This window comes from Furipterus horrens, unplaced genomic scaffold (genome assembly GCF_987537825.1).
Source record: "Furipterus horrens unplaced genomic scaffold, mFurHor1.1.pri manual_scaffold_3, whole genome shotgun sequence".
NCBI lineage: Eukaryota > Metazoa > Chordata > Mammalia > Chiroptera > Furipteridae > Furipterus > Furipterus horrens.
Genome location: NW_028327173.1, coordinates 189,219,437 through 189,242,842, shown reverse-complemented (window position 1 = coordinate 189,242,842; position 23,406 = coordinate 189,219,437). Strand labels below are relative to the sequence as shown.

At 42.5% G+C, this 23,406-nt stretch overlaps 1 protein-coding gene across 1 annotated transcript in view; it reads left to right on the top strand.

Moving 5' to 3' along the window:
• Positions 1 to 23,406, top strand: part of ZFYVE1 (zinc finger FYVE-type containing 1) — a 47,197-nt gene that overhangs the window by 16,844 nt on the left and 6,947 nt on the right. Inside the window, exons 3-8 of the mRNA XM_090271094.1 lie at positions 5,787 to 6,291; positions 10,770 to 10,984; positions 19,933 to 20,039; positions 22,234 to 22,342; positions 22,908 to 23,005; positions 23,098 to 23,215. Of these exons, the coding sequence (XP_090127220.1) occupies positions 5,787 to 6,291; positions 10,770 to 10,984; positions 19,933 to 20,039; positions 22,234 to 22,342; positions 22,908 to 23,005; positions 23,098 to 23,215 (1,152 nt within the window). The remainder of the gene's footprint in view (positions 1 to 5,786; positions 6,292 to 10,769; positions 10,985 to 19,932; positions 20,040 to 22,233; positions 22,343 to 22,907; positions 23,006 to 23,097; positions 23,216 to 23,406) is intronic.

The window sequence follows — 23,406 nt, the reverse complement described above, 5'->3', positions numbered from 1 at the left end:
ATCAATTGGCGGGCTCCCAAACAGGGACCCAGGCAGGTGCCCTGACAGGGAACCGAATTGGCAACCTTTTGTTTCGTAGGACATTGCGCAACCCACTGAGCTACAGGAGCCAGGGCTGTCTGGAGTTGTTTTCAATGTGATGAAAGTGGGTCTGGATTTTTCAAGAAATAGTTCCCTCACCTTCCATTTCCCCTTTCCCTCCCCTGGAAGAAGGAAACCGTAACGCAACTTCTATACCTGTGTTGGTCTAACATCATCAGGTCAGTGCCAGACACTAGGTGAAGTTCAATATATGTCTGTTAATTGAATGAAATAATCAAGTTATAGTTTCCTTTTGGGATGGATAGTGGTCCCAGTTCTGATAAGAGTGAGAATCTGATTGGTTTCTTTGGGTTTGGTCTCTTCCTGAACTCAGCCAAAAATGGAATGAAAGCAAATAAATGAGAGACCACCACAGAAAAGTAATTAAGAGGAACTTAACTTTGACAATAACTATCGACTTAGATTAGTTTTAGAATCTCGATAGAGAGGTATAAAATAATCTTTGTTGGTTCAGGGGTGGGATTTATTATAAGCATTAGGTTGTGAGTGAGAGCAACCAAGTGTACCTCAACTCTTTCCATTGCTTTGGGTGAGGAGCTGATTTTTGCCCTTTACCACAAGGAACATCTTTACAAAAACTTAAAGGACCATATGATTGTAGTTAGTACAAATGAGATCCTCTTCATCCAGAGAGGTTGGAACTGCAAGGACCTCGATGCTGAGCTCCTTTCCTTGGGATCGTTTTCTGTTGTCTTTGGTGTTTAATTTCTGGAGTCTCTGGCTATGTTCTGATGAACTTCCCTCCTTCGAGCACACTTCAGTTCCTTCCCCATCTCTTGCTTTTCCCTTCCCAGGCCTCCTCAGAACAAAACCCATTTGATCATTCTTCTGGATGACTCTCTGAGGGCTAAGAAGGACTTTCTTGAGGGAGATTGTCATCATTCTGTTGCCTGCTTAGGTTAGAGGTTGACAGCTGGGCGATCATGGAGTACTGTTATTTTTCATTTTAGAAACTCTCCTTACAAACTATACAAAGTGAAAAGCTTTGTGGGCGAGAGAGAGAGGGGGGTATACTGTTTGGATTCTTAAAGATTTATATGATATTGGATGGTCACTTTTTACTAAGAGTCAGCTATAAAGCCAGTATTAATAATAATGGGTTGTTTTGAACAGAGGGAGAGAAAAGAAGTAAGCAGCAAACTTTCATTTTTAGGTGGAATCAGTATGGATCTCGCCATTGCTGACTTAGTACCTGAATGAGCAACTTCTGAGCACCAGGCAGGTCCAAGCCCAGCTGCTACTGCAGTGCACCTGGATGTTTTCCCAGTGGCTGGTCTTTAAATAATAATGGGTAGTATTTATTGAGTGCTTACTGTTTGCCAGTCCCTGGCTGGTTTGGCTCAGTGGATTGAGCGTCGGCCTGCGAGCTAAGTGTCGCTGGTTCGATCTTCCAGTCAGGGCACATCAGAGAAGGAAAACTCTGACTCCAAAAAACCTCCGCTGCCTTGCGGCATACCTCTTCAGGGGAAAGGCTAGGGGAGTAAACCCCGACAGAAAATCCGGAGCCGGAGTCCCTAAGGTGGTTTGACGTTGTAGTCAACACTGGCAACTCCTGCGGCGCACCTGAAGCCAAGCTGTATTGACTCCGTCTTTCCCTTGGACCCTTCAGCTGCGAAGAGAGGGGGGGTCTGCTGCATGGGCAACAGCAGACCCTCCATATCACCCCGCCCAGGCTCTGTAGCTTCAGCTTCACTGGAGAGGACACTCCAGCGTCATCGAAAGATGCCGATTCAACACGGGAGGAGACAGATACCGTGTCACTCCCGAGTCGGACTGCACAACCATTCTCAGCGGTGCAGATAGACTCTTAAGAAGCTACACCATCGTCTCTCGAGACGGACGGCTGCCGACTTACGACTGTTTGCCAGACATTGTGCTATGCACATTCTGTGCTTTGTGGCATTTAGTCCCCTCAGTATCCCTAGGGGTTGTGAAATCTGTTATTATCTCCTTTCCCTGAGGTGTTAATAGTTAAACAACTTTCCAAGGCCACACAGTGGCAAAGCCAGGACTAGAATTCAGGTGTTGTTGTCTTGTCTGAGGTCCAAGAGATGGTCTAGCAAGCTCTGGGAGGATGGAAGGCAGGAGTTGGGGAGGGGTGGCTTTGGTGTTGCTCCTGCTTTTGCTGACGTGAAGGGGCGGAGGACCATTTCAAACAGGTGGAGTTGGGTGGCTGGCTGGCAGGGCTCAGAGTCAGGCAGCTTATTTCATTCACTCCAGGAATGGAGCAAAGTGGGATCATTGAGTACAAACAGGAAGAACGAGTTGAGCAGGAGCCTTGTTCCCTTCCGGCCCCTTCCTTCCTCATTAAAGGGAATCTTATCTTTATCTTTTCCTCCCCTGACTGAAAGCCAGTCTTGCTACCACCTAGGCTTAGGCTATTCTCTCCTTCTGGCTCCCTTAAGGATGATTGAGTAGTATAACCGAGAACAAAATAACGTGAAAAATACAAGAGGGAAAAATGAAGCACGTTTTCAGTTTGCAAGGCATTTTCTCATTTATCCATTTATTTGATTAGCAACCACTACCCAGTTGAAGCAAAGATGGTTATATCCCCACTTTACATGTGAAAAAAATGCCATCACTTCACGTTAAATGGTTATCCAGGGCTGTCTGTAGAAAAACTAGCCTCGGGCTTTGAAAAGCTTCTTCTCCCAGAATTCTTTATGCTCGGCCCAGATGCATATGCCCAGTGCATAAATGTGTGTTTAATATCCCAGGAAACCGAGTGCCAAAATAATATCCCAGATGCTTGTAGGGAGTGGTTTATTTTCATCTCAAATGAATAGTTTATTTATGTTATATATATTATGTGCAGCATTTAGTGAAGACTGAGACATTTAATTCTGTACTGCAAGGCTCCCCTGTGCCCCTTTTCAGGTGCCTGCTCTTACATATACTGGGTAACACTTGTTGTTTTGTGGGCTAACAGACTCATGAGAGAGGTAGATTTCCAGGGGAGAAAACCCCTAGACCTGCTCTTCCACAAGCCCTAGGGACACCAAGGGGACTGTTTGAGAAGGCGGTGGCTCCTGTGGTGCGCGCCCCTCTGACTTGACCTGACTTCTTGCTGGTAGAGGTTTATAGAGCTTTTGTTTTGTTTCTCTTGGAACCAGGCTGGCTGAGCGACACCAGTCCCATACGGGCTGTTCCATGTAGCTTCTTGTTCCTCTCAGTTGTCTGGTAAATCAGGGAGCCCATTACCAAGTTGATGGATTGCTGCTGCGTGTGAAGCCCTAAGGAAGGTAGAGGGTGGAGAAAAGCGATTCAAATACCCAGCAAGGTGCCGGCATTCATTCATCCAATAGCTGGATATTAAACTCCACCTCTGTGCCGTGTTGTGTTCCAAGTGCTAGAGATGTAAGGATAAAATAGACAGAGTCCTGCCCCCATGGATATAGTGAAGGGCACGGTCACTGCAGTGGGCATTGAGAAATTTATTAGTTTGATCATTAACATTAAGGCTCCTACCTGTGTAACAATAGTCATGTTGTTAATAGAATAATGAGTGATTTATCATCTTGAGGTTAGGGGAAATGAGGGTTTATATTATCACATCCAGTGGTCTATTTACATTTTTCTCACTTCTGTTTTTAAGATCAGCCTACTCTTGGAGTATCAGGAAGGTGTTTTTTCTCTATGGCTGCAGTATACTTGCTGTAAAGGTTCATCTCTTTTTTAGCTGGAGTAAAGCAGTACCTGCTTGAATTAGGAGCTTTGGTCCTGGGGTTCTTATTCTGAGAGTAGGAGCATCTTGCTGGAGCTCCAGTCTGATATTTCATTGCCACCAGGTCTCTTCCTTCCTAGCCTTACTTTTTATAAGGACCACAGTGTTTTTTAAACTGTAAACAGGGCCCTGACCGGTATGGCTCAGTGGGTTGGGCATCATGCTGCAAAGTGAAAAGTTGCCATTTTGATTCCCAGTCAGGGTACATGCCTGGGTTGCGGTTTGCTACCTGGTCAGGGCGGATATGAAAGGCAGCTGATGGATATTTCTCTCTCATGTTGATGTTTCTCTCCCTCGCTTTCTCTCTCCCTTCCCCTCTCTCTAAAAATAAAATACTTAAACTGTAAACAGGAGTTATGGATGAAGTTTAACCAATAAGTTTTTTAAAAATAACAGCTTTATTGATATGTAATTAACATATCATATATTTCACTCTTTTAAAGTATACAATTAAGTATATTCATAAAGTTGTGCAACTCTTACCACTATCAAATTCCAGAACATTTTCATCACTCCCAAATAGAAATCCTGTATCCATTAGGAATAACTCCCTAGTCCCTTTGTTCCTCAGCCTCTGGCAATCGCTGATATACTGTCTGTCTCTGTGAAGTTGCCTGTTGTGGACACATATAAATGGAATCATAGAATAAGTAGTGTTTTGTGTCTGACTTCTTTAACTTAGCATAATGTTTTCAGAGTTTATCCATGTTGTACCATGTATTAGTACTTTACTCCTTTTTATGGTTGAATAATATATTCCATTGTATGGATGTGCCACATTTTGTTTATCCAGTCATCAGTTGATAGACTCATGGGTTGTTTTCACTTTTTAGTTATTATGAATAATGCTGCTGTGACCATTCACGTTTAGGTTTTGTATTGACATGTTTTCAGTTTCCTTGCGTGTATAGGAGTGGAATTATTGAGTCATATTACTCTGTTTAACTTTTTGAGAAAGTCCCACATTGTTTTCCAGAGTGTCTATGCCATTTTACATTCCCACCAGCAGTATATGAACATGGAAATTTCTCCACATCCTCACAAATAATTCTTACTATCTTTTTGATCATAGCCACCCTTATGGATATGAAGTGATATCTTATTGTGGTTTTGACTTGCATTTTCTAGTGACAAACATTGTTGAACATGTTTTCATGTGCTTATTAGCCATTTGTATATCTTCTTTGGAGAAATGTCTATGCAAATTTTTTTCTTAATATTAATTAGGTTATTTCTTTAAAATATTTAATTAGTTTATTTTCTTCTTGTTGAGTTCTTTTATTTTTTTATTTTATTTATTTGTTTTTAGAGAGAGGGGAAGGGAGGGAGAAAGAGAGGGAGAAACACATCAATGTGTAGTTGCCTCTTGAGCACCCGCAACTGGGGACCTGGCCCGCAACTCAGGCATGTGCCCTGATTGGGAATTGAACCAGTGACCCTTTGGTTCACAGACCAGTGCCCAATCCACTGAACCACATCAGCGAGGGCTATTGAATTCTTTATATACCCTGGACACCAGTCCCTTATCAAATATATGATTTACAAATATTTTCTCCCGTTCTTTGGGTTGTCTTTGTCTTGATGATATCCTTTGCAGAATAAAAGTTTTCAATTTTGATAAAGTCCATTTTATCTAGTTTTTCTTTTGTTGTATTGCTTTTGCTGTCGTATCTAAGAAACCATTTCCTAATCCAAGGTCATCAATATTTGTTCCTCTGTCATCTAATGAGAATTCTATAATTTTAGCTCTTTGGTGACCACTAAGTTCTGATACTGACTCAGATATTGAAAATTCCTGTTCGCTATTTGCTTAGGGTAAGGACTGGTTGGGAGGCTGTTATACTGGAGCTTCTTTTCCTTGCCACCTTGATTCTGGGAAGCATTGGTTTTTGCACACATTTCTAGCTATGTTGCCGTTTCTCTATTTCATTGTCTTTTTTTTTTTTTTTTTTTTAAGGTAACAAATGAAGAGGACTTTATTAGGAAATTGGACTGCAAACCTGATCAGCATCTGAAGGTGGTTTCCATTTTTGGAAATACTGGTGATGGAAAGTCTCATACCCTCAATCACACTTTCTTTTATGGCCGTGAAGTCTTCAAAACCTCTCCTGCCCAGGAATCCTGCACTGTGGGAGTATGGGCGGCATATGACCCTGTCCACAAAGTAGCAGTGATAGACACGGAAGGTCTCTTGGGGGCTACGGTGAATCTAAGCCAGAGAACACGGCTGCTGCTTAAGGTCCTGGCTATCTCAGACCTTGTCATCTATCGAACTCATGCAGACCGGCTGCATAATGACCTCTTCAAGTTCCTTGGGGACGCCTCAGAAGCTTACCTGAAGCACTTCACCAAGGAACTCAAGGCTACCACTGCTCGCTGTGGCCTGGATGTCCCTTTGTCCACCCTGGGCCCTGCTGTTATTATTTTCCATGAAACTGTGCACACGCAACTACTGGGCTCTGGTGAGTAGAGGGGGCACTGTGTTACAGGTTGACCTTTCTTGGAACAAGGAGGCAGCCATTGGGCTGTAATAGCAGCTTGGTGGTGGTGGATTGCCCAGAAAAATTTCTGCATGGGCAAGACATAAGGAAGTGTTTCCAGAGGACAGAATGAATCAACCATGGCAAAATCTGCTTATGGTCAGGATGAGGATCAAGAATTGTTGAATGGCTTTGGCAAAAGAGAGGTCCTTGGCGATCTGCCTACAACCTGTTTCCCAGGGATGGCGAGCATGAATGCCTAATCAGAGCGGGATCGAGAGAACAGGAGGAGAAGAATGAAGATAGTGAATATGTTCAGCTCTTTCAAAGAGTTCTATGAAGGGAAGCAGACAGATGAAATGATAGCTGGAGGCTGATGCGGGAATTCATGGAATTTTCCCTTTTTAAGATTTTAAGATGTGAGGTGTTGCAGATATTTGTGTACTGATGAGAATGATTCGCTGGAAAGTAGATGTAAGAGAGAGCAGGAATGTTGAAGTGATGCATCGTAGAAAGTTGGCCTTAGTTAGGAGTATGGACCGTTCATCTGTAACAATAGGAGAAAAGGTAGAGTATATGGACTCAGTTGCAAATAAGTAGATAGATGTGTATGTGTGTATAAGTTGTCTTACTGTTTTCTTAGAGAAACAGGAAGCAAGATCTTCACCTGAGAGGGAGGATGAGGGAGCAGGTGCAACAACAGGAATTGGATGCAGGTGGGCACAGTAGTTGAAGGGGGCTAAAATGGAATGCAGAGCTACCCAGGACTACTTGCAGTTCCCTGCACACAGCAGTAGTTGACCCCAAAAGCAGTCATACCACTTACCTGTTCATCTAGTCAACAAAGTTTATTAAGTACACATTGTCATGTGCTGAGCACTGGGGCACCAAGCTGAAAAGAAACACAATTCCCACTCGGATAAATCACAGTCTAGCTGGGGAGACCACAGGTGTTCTGTTCTGTAGTAGATGTAGGTACTGGAGCTGTGGGAGTGTGGAAGAGGACACTTTATGCCTTCTAAGGGGATCTAGAAAGAGGAGGTGACATTTGAACTCTAGAGACTTGGCTGGATAGCAGAGGGGAGAAAGGATGCTCTCAGAAGAGCAAATCTCTAGTGGTTTGAAGGAGCAAGTTGTGTCCAGGAAACTGCAAGTAGTTCTGGGTAGTTCTCCTTTCCATTCTAGCCCCTGTCAATGCATTCTCTCCACAGCATTCAGAGTGATCCTTCTAAAAGCTTAGGTTATAATTTAGTTCATGTCATACTCTTGCTCATAGCCTGTCAATGGCTTCCCGCTACATCAGAATTAAATCCCAACTCCTAATTGTGGTGTCCTCACTCTAACTCCTGCCTATGTCTCTGAACTTCTCTAGTTATCCTTCTTTATCCGCTCTCCCTACGCATTAAATGCTCTCCCCTCTTCGTGTGTGTGTGCGCGTGTGTGTGTATGGATGTGCACACATGACATATGTGTATACTCCCTCCACTAACCATATCCGCCTCTTCTCTGTTCACATCTTTGCATATGCTACTCATCTGCCTGGAACACTCTTCTCAAAGCTAACCATATTTTTTTCAGATTGAACTCAACTCTTATCCCCTTGGAGTCTTTCCTGCCCGTCCCCTGTGAAGTTGTTCTTCCTGCATCCTAGTGGTTGTACTCCTATTGCATCACTCTGCTCATTTGCATCTGGGCACCCATGGCTATCTGAAATCATGCTGTATGTTTGCTTACTTGTTTTTGATCTCTTCCCATTAAAATGGAAACTCTACAAAGGCAGGAACCTTGCCTATCTTACTGCTATATCTAAAGAGCATGGCTGAGTGATTGATACACAGTAGGCTCTCATCAGATGTTCGCTCAGTGAAGAAATAAAGAGGCTCAGTGTGTTTGAAGCATAGATTGTATGAGGGAATGGTGGAGATACACTTGAGAATCAGATCATGGATGGCTTTGACTCAGTTCTCCAGTATGACAGGATTTTAAGCAGGGAGTTACATGATCAGGTCTATGTTTTTAGAAGACCCTACTCCCCATCCCCCAGCAGCCTGTTGCAGGATGGGCTGGAGAGGCATGCCTAGAAGAGCCAGGGAGACCAGTCAGTAGCTCATCACAGTTCTAGGTAAGAAGCGATGGGGGCTGAGACAGGGCAGTGGCAGTAGGAGGGGAGTGGACAGACTGGGGCCGTATTAAGGAGTTAGAATATGAAGGACCTGGGTCCAGTGGGAAGACAAGAAATCTAAATGTTCCAAAATGGAGGAAGAAACTCATAGCAAATGATTGCAAGGTAAGGAGAGGAAGTTAGAAATGTTGACTTTAGAATCCTCCTGGAATCAGCATTTTTATTCCATTTTGGGTCTTTACAGCTTGGGTGTGGGGAAAGTTTACTTTCCAATTGAGGATTGTGAGATAATCAACCCTTCAAAAAACATTTTTTTTGTTTGTTTGTTTTTTTGTTTTGTGCCATACACTATAGTCTAGGTGGTTTCTTTTTTCTTTTTTCTTTTTTTTTTAAGTAAATGCTAACTTAGTGTATTTTTGTTATTCAGCCAGGTATCAATAGAGTCCCATTTTACAGAAGAAGAAATGAACCCAAAGAGCTTAAGTTATGTAATTAAGGAGGTTCCAATTAGTAAGTTGCAAAATTGGGACTCAAAACAAAGTTTTCTAACTTCTAAATGCAGAGCTGGTTCTGGAAGACCATTGTTGCTTCCTGAAACCTTGAGTTGGAACCAAGGCAGCCAGAGTTTACGCAGGGTAGAAGGAAAGGTGCCAGAATTGTGTGCAAATTAATCATCAGTTTTCCTCCATCTCAGACTTTCTGATTCTGTTTGATTGTATTTCATTTCAGAATGGAAGAGTTCTAGGTGAAAGTTAGTAAGCAAATGCGCTCTCTTTGCTTTCCAAATGAGCAGAACCAAGCTCCTATAATCATTTGAGAGCAGCGGTTATATGTCCAGGGAGAAGCCGTGTGGTGATGTTGGGGGTAAGTGAGGGTGGTCAGGCTGTGCCGACTCCCTGGGTCCTGCCTGCGCCTCCCTTCAGTAGTTACTGCCACAGGAAGGGTTCCTGAGGAGATGGGCTCAGGGACTCACTGCAGAAGTTTGTCTACTTCTGTTTGATGACTTTACTTTTAAATTTGAGCTAAAGCCATATCTCCAACATTATTAGGGATGATTTAGTTGTTATTAAAAATGAAAGGAAATTAAAATTAAAAAGCCCTTGTAACTTTTACCTCTAAAATAGTTATTGAATGCGTTTGTAGTACTACTCCACACATTTGTAGATAATTGTTGGTGAAACTGTGGGGAGTCTAGAACCCTTATACACTGGCAGTTTGTTCACAGCTTCACCAGCATATATAAGACCAGCATTTTCAAAGTAGCTCTTTATTTTATTTTGTTTATTTATTTATTTCTCCCATCTACACCCCTGTTTATTTTAAATGTTCATTAGTAGGTGACTGGTTAAATATGTCCATAGGACGGAAGAGTATGATGCTGTTAAAAAGAATGAGGAACTTCTTAGCATATCATGACAAGGACAGATAGGTTATGTTAATTTAACAAAAATATTTTATTTATCTACTTTTAGAGAGAGGGAAAGAGAGGGAGAGAAACATTGTTTGGTTGCCTTTTCCATGTCCCTAGCTGGGGACCTGGCCTGCAACCCAGGCATGTGCCCTAACCGGGAATCGAACCAGTGACACTTTGGTTTGCCCAATCCACTGAGCCACACCAGTCAGGGCCAATATAGTATGTTATTAAGTGATAAAAGCAAGTTGCATATATGTGTTGGTAATTGTGTAGAAAAAAAGAGTCTGAGGGTAAATATTGAATTGTAGCTACTTTGGGGGAGTAGGAGGGAGCAGAGGACATATATTTCTTTTATGTTTTGACATGTTTACATTTTTTATAAAGAGATTTTTTTTTAAAGACTCCCTTCAAATATAATGTACATAGAGAAAAGTACACATCATATCAAAAATGTATAACGTGCCCTGACCAACCTGCAAAATAGAAGGTCACTGGTTCAGTTCCCGGTTAGGGCACATGCTTGGGTTGATGGTTCAGTCCACAATCAGGCTGCATGCAAGAGGGAACCAATCGATGTTTCTCTCTCACATCAATATTTCTCTCCCTCTTCTTCTCCCTTCCTGCCCCCCTGTGTTTATTTAAGAAGTGTGTAACGTGATGAATTTTCACAACCTGTATGTACCTGTGAAATCAGTTTGAGGTCATGACGCATCAGCACGCTCTTCATAGAAGACCTGCTCAGGCTCCCTTCTAGACAAGGGGAACCTGAATTCTAACAGCATAGATTGGTTCTGCCTGCTTATTATGTATTTTATATATATGGAGTCTGACTGTTGTAATGAAAGACAGGCAACTGTTTTTGTTGTTGTTGTTGTTTTTTGAAAAGAAAGGTCACTGTTCATGTACCTGTTTCTGCTTGTCCAGATCACCCCTCAGAGGTGCCGGAGAAGCTCATCCAGGACCGGTTCCGGAAGCTGGGCCGCTTCCCTGAAGCCTTCAGTTCCATTCACTACAAGGGAACTAGGACTTATAACCCTCCCACAGACTTCTCTGGGCTTCGGCGTGCGTTGGAGCAACAACTAGAGAACAACACCACCCGTTCTCCCCGGCACCCAGGGGTCATCTTCAAAGCCCTTAAGGTCGGTTGGCTACGGCCTCGAGTGCCTCTCACTGGAGTACCAGTGGGTGCTGAGAACACTCAGTTTTCTAGCTTTCATTGGGCTGGTGATTGGACGCCTGGGCTGGAAAGAGAGGTTATAAGAAAAAGAAGCGCACGAGTGGAGTTTAATCTGTCAAATGACCTCATCTTGTTAGAAGCTCAAGTGCAGAGGAATCTTGGGTAATAGTTAAAAAGTGTTAGGTCCTTATATCAAAGAAAAACTAGTGGTGTGGTCTAGCCCTGGTGAACTGACCTCGTGTTGAGACTCAGTTATTTGGACAGCCTTTGTGTTTTTCTTTATATGGACTCCCCCGTTGCTTTTCCAATTTAATTAATTAATTTTTATTTTATTTACTTATTTATTTTCAGAGAGAGGGAAAGGGAGGCAGAAAGAGAGGGAGAGAAACCTTGAGAGTGAGAGAAACATCCATTGGTTTCCTTCCGCATACCCCTAGCTGGGGACCTGGCCTGCAACCCAGGCATGTCCCCTGACGAGGAAATGAACCCACAACCTTTCAGTTTGCAGGCTATTGCTCAGCCCACTGAGCCACACCAGCCAGGACTGTGTGTGTTTTTTTAAACTTAAATTAATTTATTCAAGAATGCAGCATTTTATAATCACTATAAATAGAAAACTAATACAGGTATAAATTTGGCCAAGACAAAAAACAAAAACAGATAATATAACAGTAATCACTGTTATATTAGAGGATTTGTTCATTTAATCCTTACCAATGCTATGAGCTAAGTACTATTACCATCCTTAGTTTGCAGACAAGGAACCAAAGCACAGAGATGCAGTAGTACCTTACACATTCCTAAGTGGCAACAGGCTTAAATCCTGGCCATTGCACTCTAGAGTTCCTTCTCCTGCCTCTCAATAAATAAAGCATTGTTTCATATGATTGGATATAGAATCTACTTTTAAGTAATTTTGCTTAATTGCTGTCTTTTTTTTCTATTTTGCTTATTTTTAGTATTTCAAGGATTTTACTTCAACACAGTGTTTTATCTTCACTATGTACTTCATTTTACCGTTCTTTATAGTATAGGATTCATGAAATCGATCCCAGGGAACACTGCTTACATTTTGTGGTTTGCTTTGTGCACACGTCTCTGTTACTATGGCTGCAGGCTTAGGACAGAGGCTCTGGAAAGGAGCAGGGCTTTTGGGGCAGTGCTGGGTGAGCAGGGTCTGGAGAGAGAGCAGGGAAATGTTGATGAGAAGATTGGAGCTGGAATATGAGGATGCCCTGAGAATTAAGGGATAGAGCCTGGGTCTGGGGAGGGATAGAAAGGTAGCGATAGAAGTGAATTTGGCACAAAGCTAGGTAGGCCTGTGTTCACACAGGAAAAAACTCTGCATATGCTGACTTGTTTTAAAGGTTTGTAGTGGGGCACAATGTAAACAGTTAGTGAATCTAGGCAAATTGTTTATGGGAGTTCCTGGTATTATTCTTGCAACTTTTCTCCAAGTTCGAAATTATATATCAAAATGAAAAGTTACCCTCCAAAGGTTTGTGATTTTTACATTGTTTCTATAGGCTGGATGCGTGTGTTCTCCCTATTTTTATGTTGAAATCCTAATGCCCAGTGTGTTGGTGTTAGGAGGGACTTGGGGAGATGATTGGGTCGTGAGGATGGAGCCCTCCTGAATGAGGGTGATGCCCTTAAGAAAGAAGCTCCAGAGAGCTCCCTAGCCCTTTCCTCCAAGAGGACCCAGTGAAAAGACACCATTTATGAACCCGAAAGCGGGTTCTCACCAGAACCTGACGATACTGGTTCCCAGATCTTGGACTTGCAGCCCCCAGAACTGTTAGAAATAAATTTTTATTAAGCTATCCAGTCTGTGGTAATTTGTATAGCAGCCTGAGTGGACAGTAGTTAATAGCTTAGACTCTGGAGTCAGACAGACTTGTGTCTGAATCCCAGTTCTGCCACTTACCAGCTGCTCTTGGGAAATGAGTTACTTCATTTGTTTGTTCAGTCATTCATTCAACAAATAAATGAGGGCATTATGTGCCATATAGAATTTGAAGTGCTGGAAATGGAGTGGAGAAAAAGATAGACAACAGTCTTTGCCCTTGGAGTACTTGAAACATTTTTCCTCATCTGTGCAATAGCAGTAATAATAGAATGTTCCTAATGGGCTTGAGGTGGGATTTGAAAGAGAACAACACACTTTAAGAAACAAAGCAGTTGGTATATGGCCAATGTTCAATAAGTGTTAACTATTGTGAATAATATTAAGGAAAAAACTATGAAAAATGATTATATTTGAATAATTCATGAAATACAGACTTCTAATTAGAATTTGAGATTAAAGTGTACTTAGGTATACTGGTTAATGGCCTTGTAATGGCTCAAAGGTAGTCAAAGTGGAAGATCACACTCAAGTATTGCAAACATTCACAAAAGAGGCTGAATCCATACTATGTTACATACAAAGGGCTGTAAATCTGATCAGTATGAGTTTTGACAACGAGGCCAATAGGTGGGTTAATGTTTAGATAAGACCATCAGTGACACTGAGTGCTGTAAGCAGTAATTAGTGCTCAATGATTTTACCCTCAGGAGTCTTGGATGGCTTTACTCCAGGCCGATCTGTTAGGCACATTGAGAAAAACAGTTTTACTCTGTTCTTATGAGGTGATGTGCATGACGAAGCTTTCTGTGATTACACTGAGCCTGGTCAGCTAGCGTTCTGATGGTTCTTGATAACTGGTGTCATGGGGGTTTCACCTGAACCCTGTATTTTATATTCTCTGAGGTAGGGGCTATGCTGTACTGGATGTGGGACCCACTGCTTTTGTCCATGAAGGAGTTACCTGTTGAAGTATATGTTTTGAGCTCTCCCCATGTAATTGTAGGGTTCTTGAAATTTACTCAGCTCTTTGAAATAATTGGTTTTGTTTTTTGTTTTGGTTGTTTATTTATTTACTTAAAAGATTTTATTTATTTATTTTTAGAGAGAGGGGAAAGGAGGGAGAAAGGGAGAAAAACATCAATGTGTGGTTGCCTCTTGCACATGCCCTGGGGACCTGGCCCACAACCCAGGCGTGTGCCCTGACTGGGATTTGAATCAGTGACTCTTTGGCTCACAGGCTGGTGCTCAATCCACTGAGCAACACCAGCCAGGGCTGGTTGTTGTTTTAATTCACTTTATTTTAGAAGTTGTTAATTCTCTGATTATGATTCTATGCATCATGGTTATCTTTCTATATTAGTACATAAGAATACCGTATTCTTTTTAATGTCATTGGCATACTTTTAAAAAGTTATTAGCTGCATCTTAATTATGAGGTTCCACCTGATTGATGTAGCACTATTGGACTCAAAGGGAGCCCAAGTGCTACTTTTCATGGTCATTATTGAATAGGAAATGTGATTAATGAGAAAGATTGAAGAGTTTGTAGAGTGTGTGTGTTTATATGTGTGTGCCAGAGGGAGAGAGAGAGAGAGAGAGAGAGGGATGCACTTTCTGCTTCATTGGCTTATCCATGTTTCCTGATTAAGTCTGCTGACCTGGTCACTCTTCCTGCCACATTGTGGTCTGGGCCCTGGTGCCTTATTTCCAGCTCAGTTACTTCCCACTTTCCAACCACTCACTCCTTTGTTCAGGTTCCATTGTAGCAACAGCCCAGATACCTACCAGCAGAACATACATTGAGTGAGCAAGTAAATCTGTTTAAAGAAAATAGATGCTCAGATCCCTGGTGAATAAGGGAGTGGAATATTGAATTAACTGTTGTTATCTGTATTATAGTTCTGAATAATTGAGAGAATCATTTAAAAGTTGAATCCGTGTAGGTTATATATAATACCTCTTTTAGCCTCTGATCTCAAAATATAGAAACTGTCTAATTCTGTCACATCAGGATGCATTTATTAAGTATTTATGAAGTTATTTTATTCTATTGGGGTTGGCATCATTGATTGCCTCCGAGCCCATTTTGAATCAGAAAATTCACTGCCCACCCTTGATGAATGGGGCTAACCTTTCAGGTTCAACAGAAAGAGCTGCACTGTTGCCAGGACAACTAAAGTTCAAGATCATCTGGTCTCCAGGCAGCCTTTTCCAGACTTACCTCAAATGCTTTCCCAAGCTTTTTCAGGAGAGTTTCTTCTCTGCCTTTCTCTTACAGCTTTGGGACATCAGGAGGAAGAAAGCCCAGGAAACCCTGAAATGATGTGAGGTTTGGAATTTTTGAAAGACAAAGTATATGGATTAGATGGTAGTCTCTATGCTGGGCAGGGTATAACAATCAGGTTATAGGTAAAGGAGGACAGTTTCTCCTTACCATTGTATCTAAAACACACTAACATCAGATTTTTTTAAAAACAGCTACTGAATGTCCCCATATTCTTCATTCATGTTATGTCCTCCTGAAACTTGTCAAGGTCTGATTCATTACTTCAGTGACTTGTAAGATGCTTTTCGTGTTTCCCAGCAGTTCAGAGGATGAGTGACCAGCATATGAAATGATGAGGCTGGTTAGTCTAGGAGTTCTCTTTCTGATGTCATAAGGGGTTACTGTTGCCTTGGCCAACATAAGCCAACAGTTCATTTGTTTAGAGCAGGCAGCGATGGAGGTTCTGTGGGCATATGGGAATCAGCCCGCAGATGGTTTCATGTCAAACTGAGATATAAGGTTGGTGCAAAAATAATGTCTGATTTTGAGGTCTATTTTAAAAATGAAAAAGCCCATGATTATGAAAATATTTATTTGTTAACATAACCTCCTTTGCTTTCTGGAACCTCATTCCATCTGTCAACTAGCTTATAAATGCCACGCTTGTAAAATTCTTTAGGTTTTGAAGCAAAATGTGAATCCAATTCATTTTCAACCTCTTCTCTTGATGTCAACCTAGGACCATCAAAATGGTTCTGTAGTCCCCAAAACAAGTGATAATCTGAAGGAGCAAGGTCAGGAGAATATGGAGGATGAAGCAATATTTCCCAACCAAGCTCTTCCAAGAAATTTTTGGTGAGTCGAGCTGTGTGAGGATGAACATTATCATGAAGGAAGAAGACACCCTTTCTGTTGACTAAGGAGGGTCGCTTTTGGTTCAAAGCTGCTTTCAGACGATGAAGTTGTTCACAGTAAAGATTAGCAGTAATTGTTGGATTGTTGTCTAACAGTTCATAATGGACAATTCCTTCCATATCCCACCATACACTCAACATGATGTTCTTTGGATGAAGTCCTCCTCTTGGTTGTTGAACTCCCCTTCCTCCTCAATTGATCCACGATCGGTGGCGTTTAACGTTATGGCAAAGGATGCACTTCCCAGCACCTGTAACAGGCCTACCTAAAAATGGTGCCTGAAGGTGTCGCGAAAGCAATGATTCAGAACAAGCAACACGCTGTTGCAGATTCTCCGGAGACAGTCTGTGTGCGATCCATTTTCCAACTACTAAAACCTTTCTGATCCTTTTCAGTTGGCGTAGCACGGTTGTATGGGCTACGTTACATTGTTCTGCAAGTTCCCTAGAGGTAATGGTGGGTTTTCTGTGACAACAGCTTCCAACACTTCGGAATCAAGTTTTTTTGGATGACCCTCTTTTGGCTCATTTTTCAAACTGAAATCCCCACTTCAGAAACGGGAAAGCCACCTCCTGCAACTTCTTTCAGTCACTGTATCGTCCCTTAAGCGCTCTGAATAGACTTTGCTGCTGTACTTGCATTGGCACCTTTAGGACACTCGTAGAGTAAAACATTTTTAATGTGGTCTTTAGCTGGGATGAACATGGGTGCAAATATTGCAGACAATTAGGAACAATACTTAGATAATCTGAAAAAATAAGATATAAAGTAGGCCCTATGACATCAAAAAATTATACGAAGAGGCACAAATTTGATAAATACAATCTAAAACTTTCCTTTAAAAGTCGGACATTACTTTTGCATCAATCTGATACAATACTTAAAAATGGCCCCATTTTTCTGAAGAACTTTCAGAGAAGTGAACCAGGTAATTTGGGTCTCAGAACAAAAAGAACCTTGTACTGTCACTGTTAATGGGCTGCAATTTTGTATTTACTGATTGGCATTCCTCCCCCCTCCAAATTCAAGCAACTGTTGAACTCATGCTAAATATATTATTTTCCCTGAGACAAGTTAGTACTTAGGTTATCCTTTTAGTTACCCACTTAGAAGAAAAAATTCAGGGGCTAAAAATGCTTCTTTTTGCTTTTCCCTATACCTCTTTAGTAGCTTCTACATTACTTAGTTCTCTCTCTCTCTCTTTTTAACTTTCTCTATCACATGATTAGATACAGAAGCATCTTTTTGCAGCTAAATACAGCAGGTCCTAAATTATGTTTTGTTAAACGTTTTGTTATAACATTGATGAGAAGCTGCAAGAACTTAACTCCTGTTTGTATCAATGAGTCTATGGTAAAATTGGTTTCATTATACGTCATTTCTCTTCAAGTCACAGAACCTATTGATGACATCAAGTGAGCACTTACCTGTATTCACCCGCACATGCAGGCAGCCCTGAGGGCTAATGAGCTGTCATGCAGAGAGGTTCTTGTATCTCCTGCATAATCTGAATTAGGTAGTGAGCGTATCTAAGGAAGAAAATAAAGTTCTCAGCAAAAAAAAGCAATAAAAATGATAATAATGGCAGCTAACGTTTTCTGATCTCTCAGCCTGTGCCAGGTGCTCTGTATGGGTAACTTCGTTTGATCCTCACGATGTAACCCATGAAGACCCTTACTGAGGAAGGTACTTTTGCATCCACATTTTATAGATAAGGAAATAGCTGCCAACTAAAACCTGAAGTGATTTGTGACTGGGGAGGGGGACAGTGGTTTGTGGTCTCGTGTTTATAATTTCTTCAAATTTTCTACTTGGTTTCATATTACATCCATTTGTTTTTTATATAAAAATAACTTGCTCCCCAGATCTTTCAGTAAATTGATGCATTGGGAAGATAATGCTCTATTTCCCACCAGCTAGCCCCAGAGAGTTATGCACACACCTGTGAGAAATAGAGCCTTTGAGTTACCAGCAGTTTGGCCAATCAGGGAGTAGTTAACCTCAAATTCGAGAGGGCCTGTGGGCCTGGGGGATGCAGCCTGGTGCAGAGGCAGAGCCAAGGAGAGGGTGGGAGGGCAGGGGTTGGTGTGTGCCTGGAGGGTTTGGTGCTGGGGTGCTTCATTCCAGAGGTCTAGCTGAGTACCTAGTAGGACCTCCACTAGGAGGTAGAGGATATAAAGTTGGGAAACTTCTTTCATGACATTCATGGTCTAGTCTGGGAGATGAAGTACATCAGGCCCATAGCTTTGCATCATTGCCTAATTTCTCAATACTAGTTAAGGTGTTGAATACAACAGGCCTTCAGAAAAGGCAGAGTGTGGTGTGTCTAAAGTGGTTGAGAAGATTTCATGGAAGAGGTGAGACCAAAAAATTCTCCTGAGGATGGGTCACGTTAAGAAGTAGGAGAAAGGAGGACAGTGTGGGCTAGTGAGTGATTCTACTTGTCTTGCTTCTCATTTATTCTCATTAATATTTATCTATATTTCATTTATCTTTCAGAATCTTAGTGTTCTTCCTAAGTTTGTATGTAAAAAATTACCCCCAAGATGACAGGACTTACATGCATTATTAACTGTCAGATCTTTATGGGGGGTGTCTAAGTCAAGCATTGCCAACTTGGTTGGCCACTGCTAGCAGATATGTCTCATGGGCTGTGCACTGTCCTTGCAGAGGCTGAATTTAAATACCCTTAGGTGAGTCATGCACCCTCAGTTTGATACATTCATTGCCTCTATTCTTGTCTTACACCTGACCTGACTCAACATTAGTATCACTTGCCTTTGTAAGCATCGGAGTTTGCCCCTCATGGTGTTAAGACTTTATTGAAAAAAGGAAAAGGAACTTTAACAAATAAGTTCTCATTAGTGAAACTGCTTTCAGAATTTGAGAACCTTAATTTAAAACCTAATCTGCCCTTTTACTAATCTCATTTTAAAATTTCTTTTGCCTTTTTACCAAAGTAACATATTGTCCTTTTGTTTTAGGCTACTTTTCCTTCTCTTCCCGTGAATAGTGCCTGTCTACCCTCAAAATGGGAAACTGAAAGTTGGAAGCTTGGAACGGTGTTCATTCAATGATTCTGGAAGCCTAGGAAGCCCATTTCTGTTAATTTATATAACTTTTTCCATGGCATATGACTAAGGGCCTGATGGGGGAAAAAAAAATCAGCCTGAAGAATAGTTTCAGTATAGTATAATGTGTGGAAACAGGATTAGAAATGGAAGTGCCTTTCAACGTAAAATTTTCACTTTACTTCAGCAAATACTTCATCTTTCTTTTTGGCATTTATTTGGGCCCTTTGCTGTCTTTTAGGTTACTGTAGCTGATAAAAGGCTGCCAAACACTATAATAATTCTTCCTTGTTCATTGGCTGATGACACATTATTCTTCATTGGGATAGTTCTGTGGCCGAGTAAACTCTAAACGTGTGCCTGTGGTTAGAACTGGGTAGAAGCCCACGAAACTCGCAGCTCACTGCTCAGCTCTGCTCTGCCTCTAACTTACAGACAGGCCACTTTCTCAAGTCTCGGTTTCTTGGTGCCAGCTTCATAAGGATGAAGTGGACATTAGTCAAATCTGTGGTGGTTTTGAATGAAAGACTGAGTGTGTGAGGTGTTCGTAGCCTCCAAGGTAATTAGGAGAGAACAGTAACTTTGCTCACTTACCACCCCTTGGGAAATGGGCTGGTTCTTTCTGAGGTTTCCTGTGGTGAGGATTGGTGCAGGTTGGGCCAAAGTGATTGAAGGTAAGTTCCCTCTTTCCACTGTAGCACCTGTAAGAAACCAGCCAGCAGTGAGGGGATCCTAGGAGGGCACGTGGGGGAGGGGCCAAAGCACAGAGCTCTTTGCTGGCTGCCTCATGCCCCCTTTCCTCTCGCCAGGCATTGAGTGACCGCTTCAGCGGTGAGATCCCCGATGACCAGATGGCGCACAGCTCCTTTTTTCCAGATGAGTACTTCACCTGCTCCTCCTTGTGCCTCAGCTGTGGGTAAGTGAGGCCAGCCATCCGCCTTTCTTGGGAAAAGACTCAGAAGGGTGGTCTCAGACTTCAGGGTGCATGCAAATCACCAAGGGTCTGGTTACATGACAGGTTCTGATGTACGGATGGGGTGGGGCCTGAGATGGTGATTTCCAAGTTCCCAGATATTCTTGGTGGTCGGGGGACCACACTTGGAGGTTGTAGGGGATTCCTGGACACCTGCTTATGAAGAATGCCCTGAAGATTTCAACCTACGTTAGAAGCGAAATTGTCTGGCTTCTGGTTTGGGCCGTTTTTACTATAGAAAACTTCAAGCTTCAGGTTGCCATTTTTTTGTTTGTTTGTTTTGTTTTGTTTTTATGTTTCTTCTACCAGGGCTTTCAGTCATAGTTATTCCATTTATTCAACTAATATTTGATACCCCAGTGTGTGCAAAGCACTGTGGCCCATATCAATCCTACTTGATTCCTTCCACTGTGAGGGCAAATGCTTAGAGCACATTAGAATCATCCAGGGAGTTTTCAGGGCCCCACCTCCAGGGAGGCTAATTTAATGGATCTGGGGTAGGTGTTGGCCTTGGTATATTTAAAAGGCTCCTGAGATTATTCTAATGTGTAACCTGAGTTGAAGACATTGCATTAGAGCAGTGCTTCTCAAACTTCAATACGTGTATGCATCACTTTGTGATTTTGTTAAAATGCAGATTCTGGATCAGCAGGTCTGGGTGAGAGTCTGCATTTCTGACAAGCGTCTGAGTGATGCCTCTGATGCTGGTCTGTGGATCAGAGCAGTGAGTTTCAAATGTAGCATGCATCAGGAAAACCTGGAGGATATATTAAAGCACATTGTTGGGCCTTGCTCCCACAGTTTGATTTAGTAGGTCTGATGTAGGGCCTGAGACTTTGCATTTCTGATAAGTTTTCAGGTGATGCTGATGTTGCTGGCTGGGGACCACACTTTGAGGATCACTGGATTAATTTGAGCTGTTGATGGCTGTTAAATCAGTTTGGTGACTTGTCTGATGAAGCCCAGGGGATTTAAATGTGGCATGTCACAGTCGGATGGCAATCTCCCTGTCGTGTAGACACTCACTTCCCACCCTCCCACCCCCTCACCACCATACTATCCATGTCCTCCACATTTGTCCATCTATAGGGGAGACACCTGAGCCTTTTCCATTATGAATAGCCTTTTTGCCTCGAACGCTGTAGGCCACCCGCTGGGCACTGAACCACTTTGGCTCTGAATTTGTAAAATGGACTTGGGTCTTGGATCTACAGCCTGAGGTAGAGACAGCTAAGGATTATCTTGGAAAAAAGGGATATTAGTTGCCAGTGTGACTTACCTTCCTTTTTGCTTGTCCCATGAGCCCAGCATGAGGGGCTTAGACTCTGTTGGGTCATCGCTTTTCCGTTCTAACTGAGCTTCACCAGGGTTTCCAGAACTTTCCCTTCTATTGCAGGGAAATTCTAAAGTCTTGAACTCTGTTTTTGTATCGTCAGGATGGCAGAGCTCCCTATTCATTTGGAAGGTTTTCTTATCCAGCCTAAGCTTCCTCTTAATGCATTGCCAAATGCTGGGGGTTGGTTTTTGTTTGGCACCTTGGCAGCCTGTTTACTTATTTCATGTTATTTGGATTTTTTAAAAATCCTCACCTGAAGATATATTTATTGATTCGGCAAGAGAGAGACATCGATGTAAGAGAGAAACATCGATCTCTTGCCTTCTGTATGCTCCCAGACTGGGGATTAAACCTGCAACCTAGGTATATGCCCTGACTGGGAATTGAACCCACGACTTTTTGTTGTACGGGATGACACTCCAACCAACTGAGCCACCCGGCCAGTTGGATTTTTTAATTTCCTGAGAGCCATTCAGGATTAATCGCTTGTCAAGGTGGTATCTTCTGGCTCTTCAGTTCCTACTGAGGGACCAGGTGGTTTTTCTGAGAAAAGTTTCCTCATTTCTCTTTTTCTCCTCACACAAGAGTAATAATTGCTCTCCCTTTGTGGTGATGTTGACTGCAAACATAGGAGAGGCATGTGGGTCTCTGAGACAGAATACGCTCTCTGTGCTCAGTACCTGGGGCTAGTTAACGACCAAGGTCTGGTTTTGGCCCTGTGTCTGGCTCAGGGTCAGAGTCTTCTGCGTAAGGAGCTCGGCCTCTTTGGCTGCCTCATTGTCAGCGTTTGGCTTCACTCAGGGCTGGATGCAAGAACAGCATGAACCATGGGAAAGAAGGGGTACCTCATGAAGCCAAGAGCCGCTGCAGATACTCCCACCAGTACGACAACCGAGTTTACACCTGCAAGGTGAGTCCTCCAAGCTTCTCCCTGCTTCAGCAGCTGGCTTCCTGGTCACACTCTCCTTTTGCAAAGACCTGCTTGGGGCACCCTTGCTGCATCCCAAAGTATCTGACATTCAAACTGAATATCTCTGGAACTTCTCCCCAGCTGTAACCAGAAGAATTCACATGTCTTTGTTGCTGGGGCCTCCTGTTTTGTTTTTTAATTTTTTTAAGCTTATTTCCCCCTCCTTCTCTTGAACTTGTATGCAGGGGTTATATCCATAGACTATTTGTTCTCCTTAAGAATGGAAGTGCTCTTCAGGAACCCAGTTTTGATTTCTTCTGTCTGTGATGGGTGTATAGTTTATAGCTCAGTTTTGGGGCCTAGGATGGGTATATATACATTCAATTCATGACCATTCGGGGTACTGGCTTCTTTACAGAAATGAACTTTCTTGTGCTGTGCTAAATTTCGGGTCAGTAAACCCTTAGCTGGTTTGGATTTTGGGGAGTGGGGGCTGGACAGGGGTGTGGAGAGGCTATGAGGCTGGTGTACAGAGAAGAAGCTGGCGGAGTGCTCCATGTTTCAGGCCTGCTATGAGAGAGGCAAGGAAGTCAGCGTAGTGCCCAAGACATCTGCTTCCACCGACTCGCCCTGGATGGGTCTTGCAAAATATGCGTGGTCTGGGTGAGTTCAAATGACATAGCTAAGGGCTGTTTGTTGTGTTCGTCTCCCCAGGCACCTGGCTGGGTAACAGTATCTATTTGCATTCCTTGTAGGTATGTGATTGAATGTCCTAACTGCGGCGTGGTCTATCGTAGCCGGCAATACTGGTTTGGGAACCAGGATCCTGTGGATACGGTGGTGCGGACGGAGATTGTGCATGTGTGGCCTGGAGTAAGAGCAGCTTTATTTACTCTTCTTTCTCTTTTATAGTTCACTTATTCAGGTGTGTGGAAGAGTGGAACTTGTTTAGAATTAAAGTTAACCATGCAATTCAGAATGTTGGTGGTTTAGGAAGGCTTGATCTGGAGAGCCTTTCTTGTTTTAGGTCGTTAGTTATTTTCATTCTTTTGCATAAATATTAG